The 7509-nt window shown below is 45.5% G+C and overlaps 1 protein-coding gene across 1 annotated transcript; it reads right to left on the reverse strand.

Annotated features, from left to right (window-relative positions):
* Nucleotides 1-5958: 5958 nt before the first annotated feature.
* On the reverse strand, nucleotides 5959-7097 carry LOC132273954 (uncharacterized). Its single transcript, XM_059775080.1, has 2 exons — nucleotides 6952-7097; nucleotides 5959-6592 (listed from the first exon to the last, which is right to left on the reverse strand). Exons 1-2 carry the CDS (start codon nucleotides 7095-7097, stop codon nucleotides 5959-5961), a joined length of 780 nt encoding a protein of 259 aa, XP_059631063.1.
* Nucleotides 7098-7509: the final 412 nt, after the last annotated feature.

The raw sequence follows: 7509 nt of genomic DNA on the forward strand, positions 1-7509 counted from the left end.
CCAAATTTTTTTAGGATCCTATCCGTTCTGCTACTACTGACTAGTGATAGAGGTCTGAATCTTGATATCATAGATCTTCTTCTCTGTTACAAGGTTAGTAAGATCTGACTTGAGGACCTCTACCCGATTGAAAAGATGTCCATATGTAGAGACACAATCAAGTCTGAAAAGGGTTGGAGAAACAACATAGTAGGGGTTAGGGGGGCTTGGTCTTCTCCAGCTGCAGAGGGTTATCCAATCCCGAGCGCTTTTGGCGTGTGTTCTATCTCTTCATATAAGAAATTCAAAACACATAAGAACGATTGTCCTTGCGAAATTTGTGTTCCTCGCTTTTGTACTTTCTTGTGCCGTTCCTTAGGCATTCCTTATGATGACTTAAGCTACAGTGTTTGCAGGGATAGGGATAATTACTTGAAGAAGTACGTTCTGAATGACGTTCCTTCTTGCTCAGACCTTTTTACCTCAGACAACCTTCTCGCAATTTCAGCCCTCGGCAACGCAATGAGCCAGCTCCAGATTCCTTCCTTTGGCAGGAGGAAGAACCCTTCCCGAGTCACTGTTGCTACTGCTGCGGCAACCTCTTCTCCTGCCTTAGCTTCTTCTTCGGCCACTATTTCTGACACCATTCCGAACGTAGTGGCTGCTGATCCTGCCGTTAGCGTTCCTTTTACCAATCCAAATGCATCTCCTTAGGTCAATACTACTTCTGTTGTTACTGCGGGTGCTCAGGATAAAGAGCGAGGCAAAAGGCCTCATCCCGACAGTGCAGTCAACTTTGATGATGCATCTCTTACAAGAAGGATCCGAATCTCTAGGCCGGGTACACTCTTGCATCACCCAGTTAGTTCTGCTGCCCCCTCTGGGCCTGTTACAGCTACTGCTTTAGCTTCTGCTTCTGCTTCTGCTTCTGCCTCTGTAACAGCACCATGGACTCCTCGATTCGCCCGAACGGATGGGACATTCGTGAAACCGAACGAGACCACGTTCAAGGATGGTCAGACCGCTATGGCATTTTACAGGAACATATGGACTCCCAAGGACATTGAAACAGCCAAAGGTCTATCTCAGAAGGAGGTGTTCAGCCGCTTTACCTTATCTGCCATGGAGGTAATTTTTATCTCCCAATCAGCAAATCTTGACATAATCTTTATGCTTAACCTCTTCTGACCATGCGATCGGTTTAACCAGCATTCATGCATAACTCTGCAAACCCTGTTCGGTATGATGGCCATGCAGAAACAGGTGGAAATAGGGAACGCCAAGGCTCGAAAGTTCTCTGACAGCCTCGAAGTGGCCTATAAAGAAAATAACATCCTCGCCACCAAAAACACGGAACTGTTTGTCCAACTTGGCAAAATTGAAAAAGAGAGAGACGCTCTGAAAAGGGAAACCGATTCTCTCCAGGATGAAAGGGATGCCCTTCAACTTGAGAGGAGCATCTGGCAGACTGAGCGCAATTCGCTCAAGGATAAAAATGTAGAACTCCAGCGCCTTCTGGCTGACGAGCAGTCCGCTTGGATGGCCTTCGAGAAGAGAGCCCTGGATGAGCATGATGCTCTGCTCAACACCATCAGCAAGGTGAATGGTGGCATGCTGGCTCTTCACGCTCGGTTTTCAAGGGTTGGGGCTCTCAGGTATGCTCAGGGGTACCGAGAGGGTTTTTCCGACCGTGTACCTGCCGACGGACAGACCGGTTCCACTCCGGATGAAGTTGATAAGGATCTAGAAATTGATCCTACAGGAGTCTATGTTGATCCAGACTCCACTCCTACTAAACACATTTTTGATGAGTGTCAAGAGATTGCTTCCTCCAGGGTCACTCCAGCCCCCTTTGTCGTTCAGCCTCTGGATGTTCTTCCTCTATCCAATATGGTCCATTCCTAAACCGCTACTGAGATTGGGCCCCAACAGAACGATTCAATTGTCAATCTCGACTCCCCACCTCATGAAGATGGGATGAACAATGAGAGTGAAGAGGCGAATCAACACAGTCAGGAGGCTGACAGAACAGAAGCAGCTAGCTAGGACTCTTCTGATACTTTAATTTCTTGTTTTTTTGTATTCATGTCATCTGTATACTTTATCTTTTGTAATCTTAGAACATATCATGAATGAGATGACAAAAACATTGACTTTATCTGTGCATGGGTGGTAACAACCAGCTTCACATTTATCTACTTTACTGAAGAGTCTGGCGCTCGGCTCATAGTGCCAGCTGCCACTTACTTTTTTTTTTTTTTTTTTTTGAGTAAGTGCTTGGCATTCGGCTCATAGTGCCAACTGCCACTTACTTTGCTTAAGTGCCTAGCGCTCGGCTAGAATGCCATTTGCCACTTGGCTTTTTATTTCTTAGCAAGTGTTTGGCGTTCGGCTCTTAGTGCCAGCTGCCACTTACTTTTCTTAAATACCTGGTGCTCGGCTAGAATGCCATTTGCCACTTGGCTTTTTATTTCTTAGCAAGTGTTTATCGTTCAGCTCATAATGCCAGCTGCCACTTACTTTGCTTAAGTGCTTGGTGCTCGGCTAGAATGCCACTTGCCACTTGGCTTTTTATTTCTTAGCAAGTGTTTGGCGTTCGGCTCATAGTGCCAGCTACCACTTACTTTGCTTAAGTGCCTGGTGTTCGGCTAGAATGCCACTTGCTTGGCTTTTTATTTCTTAGCAAGTGTTTGGCATTCGGCTCATAGTGCCAGCTGCCACTTACTTTGCTTAAGTGCCTGGCGCTCGGCTAAAATGTCACTTGCCACTTGGCTTTACTATTTTTACTTAATCAATCTCTTAAAGAGGAATATTATTTTTATAAATCTCAAAAACTTGTACACTCGCCTGTATTCAATTGAAAATGAACAAAATTCAACATTGAAACTTAACTTTTTATTGATAATAACTCTTCAGAGAAGTAGCATTCCAAGGCTTGTTAACCAGCCTTTCGGCCATGGTCTCTAGTGTATATGCCCCCTTTCCTATGACTTCTGCAATTCTGTATGGACCTTCCCATGGTGGCATCATCTTTTTGACTATCCCCACCTTCTTTTTCAGAACCAGATCACCTGGTGTAAAGTCTCTGTGCTTTACTTTTTTTGTTATGGCTATTCGCAAGCGTTTGCTGGTAGGATGCGAGCCTTACTACCGCTGCATCTCTCTTTTCCTCCAGCATATCGAGGTTAAACCTCAACATACTGTTGTTATGCTCTCGGCTCCATGCCAAGCTTCTAACAGTCGGAACCAAGTGCTCGACTGGTATAACTGCCTCGGTACCATACGCCATGGCGAATGGGCTTTCTCCGGTCGATCGCCTTGGGGTCGTTCTGTAAGCCCATAGGACGTTCAGCAGTTCATCTAACCATTTTCCTTTCTTCTCTTCAAGCTTCTTCTTGATACAAGCAAATATTGTTCTATTTGTGATTTCTGCCTGTCTATTGGCCTGAGGGTGACTTACTGCCGCCAACTTTTGATTAATTCCATATTCCTCCAACAACCCTCTTACTTGCTTGCTGTCAATGTTGGTCCTATTATCCATGACGATTGAACTTGGAACACCAAACCGGCAAATAATATTACTCCAAATGAACCGTCTCACATGAGTTTGAGTTACGCTCGGGTACGGCTCTGCTTCCACCCACTTAATAAAGTAATCTGTAGCCAGCAGCACATACTTGTTCTGAGCTCTTGCAGTTGGCAGAGGACCAACCACATCCATCCCCCATTGTGCGAAAGGCCATGGTGTGGCCATTACGTGTAAGTCCTCAGGTGGTTAGTGAATTAGTGGTCCGAACCTTTGGCACTTATTGCACCTTCTGAATAATTCTTCGGCATCTCGCGACATGTTCGACCAGAAGTACCCTTGCGTTATTGCTTTGTGCGCTAAAGACCTTCCCCCTGAATGGTTTCCACATACACCTTCATAAATAGCTCGTAGTTTCTGCCGAGCCTCTGTGGGGGTGACGCACTTTAAGTACGGCCCAGGAAAAGACCTTCGGTATAACTGGTTATACACCATGGCGTATTTTGCAGCATTCGATTTGATTTTCCTAGCCTCATCTCGCTGCTCAGGCAGAGTACCATCTCTGATGTAAGTTATGATCGGATCAATCCAACTTGGCTCATATGGAATAACATTCACTTGCCAAGGATCTGGGCCCAAAGGTTCTTTAAAAATGGATGGCTGGTTTAATATTCCTACTGGAATCACCCTTGCCAATGTTTCTGCAGAACCCGAGGCACTACATGCTAGCCGGTCGGCATCTTCGTTATGCTCTCTCGGTATTTGAATGAATTCAATTTTTTCGAAGTATTTGGCTTCCGGCATAACAGCAGAATGATAGGCCTCTATTGTTTCGTCTTTAGTTTCATACTCGCCATTCAGCTGCCGAACCACTAACTGCGAGTCACTAAAGACAGTCAAATTCCTGACTTTCAACTCCTTGGCAAGCTTAAGTCCTGCCAGCAGTGCTTCATATTCTGCTTCATTGTTGGTGGCTCTGAATTCAAGCCGGAGCGCTTGACTCAAGGACGTACCTTCTGGTGTCTGCAGTTTGATCCCAATGCCTGCCCCCATCTGATTTGAGGATCCGTCGATGAAGAGTTTCCACAAGCAACCATGAAGGTCTTCCTCCATGTCTTCTGAATCACATTCTAGTAAAAAATCTGCCACTGCTTGCCCTTTGACTGCCATTCTGGGTTCATATGTTATGTCAAATGAGCTTAACTCTATAACCCACTTCATCATTCTTCCTGAGAGGTCTGGCTTGTGCAGGATTATTCTGATAGGAAAGGTGGTTAGAACGATGATAAGATAGGATTCAAAGTAATGCCTGAGCTTTCGTTTCGCATGCACTAGCGAGAGTATTACTCGCTCGGCCTTTGAATAACGTTGTTCAGCCTCAGTCATCGTCTTGCTAACATAGAACATTGGATATTGCTTCCCCTCTGGACAACGGATCAAAATGCCACTTGTCGCGATGCTGGAGACCCCGAGGTATAAAAATAGTTTTTCTCCTGGTTCTGGAGTTGACAGAACTGGAAGATTCTGCATATATTCTCTCAGACCAGTTAATGCTAGGCTTTGTTCATCCCCCCAAACTTGTCTGCCATGGCTTCGTATTGTGTCAAAAAATGGTTTACAACGATCTGACAATTTAAAAATGAATCGGCTCAATGCTACGATCCGTCCCGTAAGAGTTTGCACTTCCTTGACTGTTGTCGGCTCGGCATTCTTAGTCAAAGCTTCTACTTGGGCTGGGCTAGCTTCTATGCCTCTATGATTAACCACGTGTCCCAGGAATTGACCAGAACTTACGCTGAATGAGCACTTGGTTAGATTGAGCTTCATTCCGTAGTGCCTCAACACGTCAAATACGTCTTGTAGATGTTTCAGATGGTCAACTTTCTTCTTACTTTTTACTACCATGTCATCAATGTAAGCTTCCACGGTCTTCCCTATCCAGTAGTAACATCCACTATTTGATCAATTTTCGGCAGCGGAAAGCTATCCTTCGGACAGGATTTGTTTAAATTGGTGAAATCAATGCACACTCGCCATTTCCCATTCTTCTTCGGCACAATAACAACATTTGACAACCAGTCAGGATAATACACTTCTCTTATAAATCCCACATCAAGTAGTCTGTCAACCTCCTCGACTATGATATGGTTACGCTCTGAAGCAAACCTTTGCTGCTTCTGCTTTACAGGTCTTGAATTGGGATTTACGTTCAAGGAGTGACAGGATACGGAAGGATCGATCCCAGGCATGTCTAAGTGGCTCCACGCAAATACATCGGCATTTTAAGATAAGAAATCAACTAACTCCTGTTTCTCCGCCACATCAAGTCGTTCCCCCACTCTGGTTGTTCGTTCTGGCTGGACCCGATCGATCTGTACATTAACCAAGGGTTCTTTGGTCAAGTCCACTGGCTCCTCCTCCCCATTCTGCTTGGGGGAAGGTTCCTGTAATTGCTATCTCGGGCTTTCCGAACGAATGCGTGCTTTCCCTTTTCCAGCATACTTCAGCGTTACTGAATAACATTCTTTAGCCGCAACCTGATCCCCATGAATGTCGATCACCTTGGCTCCGTCTAGCCCCAGGCATCTCATTACTTGATACAAAGTGGAAGGAACACCTTGAACTCTGTGGATCCATCCTCTGCCCATCAGAAGGTTAAAAGAGGGATGAATTTCGACAACCACAAAGGTTTCCATCAGAACCCTCTCGGCAGCATGTACCGCTACCTCCACCGTACCGATGGGCTCCACTCGTTTTCCATCAAACCCTAGTAGAGGATTCCTGGTGGATTTGAGCCGATCTGGCTTGATCTCGAGCCGATCAAATATATCCCTCAGCATGATGTTCACACTACTTCCAGGATCAATCAGAACTATGCGTACCAAACATTCGGCCACTGTCAAACTGATGACCAACGGGTCCTCATGAGGGATCTGAACACGCAATAGATCTGTTCTGTCAAAACTTATCTGTGTTGATGTGCTCTGTTGGTGCAGAGTGTTTACACTGCCTATCCTTCTCTTCATCCGTGCCTGGCGAAGGCGTGTTTGAAGTAGTTCATCTGACTCCTCAGTAGGCTCAGGGCAACTGTGAATTGTATTGATTATTCGGACTGGTTGCGCATATTGTGAGAGTTCGACTTCTAATTCCTCTTTACGTGCTCCATTGGTCGGTTATGTTCCACCGCCGGGCCTTGAATATAACTTGCGAACTCCCCTCTGGTTATCAGCATCTCTACCTGTCTCCTTAGGTTCCTGCATTCGTTAGTCTGGTGGCCAAAGTCAGAATGAAATGCACAATGCTTAGACTGATCACTCTGTTCGAGGGGTTGTCTGAATGGTAAAGGAGGTCGGAACTTATCTTTATTTTCTTGGTACAGCCTTGCTAAGGTAACTTTCAGTGGAGTAACCAGCTCTTCCTCTCTAGGCCTCTTTTCAGATTTCTACGAGGAACGCTGTGGCTGAACTTGCTTTTGTCTGATCTTTGCTTTGGTTTTTTCCTCTGTGGATATAACGGATGTCTTCCGAGCGTTTGCTGCCTCTTCTTCTTCCAAGCGCACAAATCCATCAGCTCTTTCGTTAAGTTCATCCATAGTCTTCGGCGTGTTCACTACCGAGCTTGTGTGGAATGGAATGCCATGAGTCATAGCTAGTATAAACGTTTGAACCACCGTAGAAGGGTGACATTCAATCACTATACTCTTGGTAAGGTTAAACCTGGTTAGGAAAGCTTGGAGACGCTAATCGTCATGCTGCTTCATTGTGAATAGGCTCGAAATGTCCTTCTCTGGACGTTTATTTCCATAATATTGGCTTATGAACCGATCACACAAGCTTCTGAAACTATCCACTGAGCCCCTCGGCAGGTTCTTGAACCAATTGAGCGCTGGTCCAGCTAGACTCGTAGGAAAGCACTTGCACATCAAAGAGTCATTCTCAATGTTCAGAGCCATTTTCAACTGGATGTGATACACATGATCGATCGGATCAGTCGTTCCGTCGAAC

The sequence above is a fragment of the Cornus florida genome, unplaced genomic scaffold (genome assembly GCF_030987335.1).
Source record: "Cornus florida cultivar Cherokee Brave unplaced genomic scaffold, ASM3098733v1 CherokeeBrave_3.0.0_Hap2_Chr01, whole genome shotgun sequence".
NCBI classification, from domain to species: Eukaryota; Viridiplantae; Streptophyta; class Magnoliopsida; order Cornales; family Cornaceae; genus Cornus; species Cornus florida.

Excerpts from the sequence above, each read along its gene's own strand:
- LOC132273954 (XM_059775080.1), bottom strand. The coding sequence starts at position 7,097 with ATGGATGAACTTAACGAAAGAGCTGATGGATTTGTGCGCTTGGAAGAA. Across the intron at positions 6,593-6,951 it reads GTTCAGCCACAGCGTTCCTC|TTGCCCTGAGCCTACTGAGG; the intron begins GTAGAAATCTGA and ends TACAATTCACAG.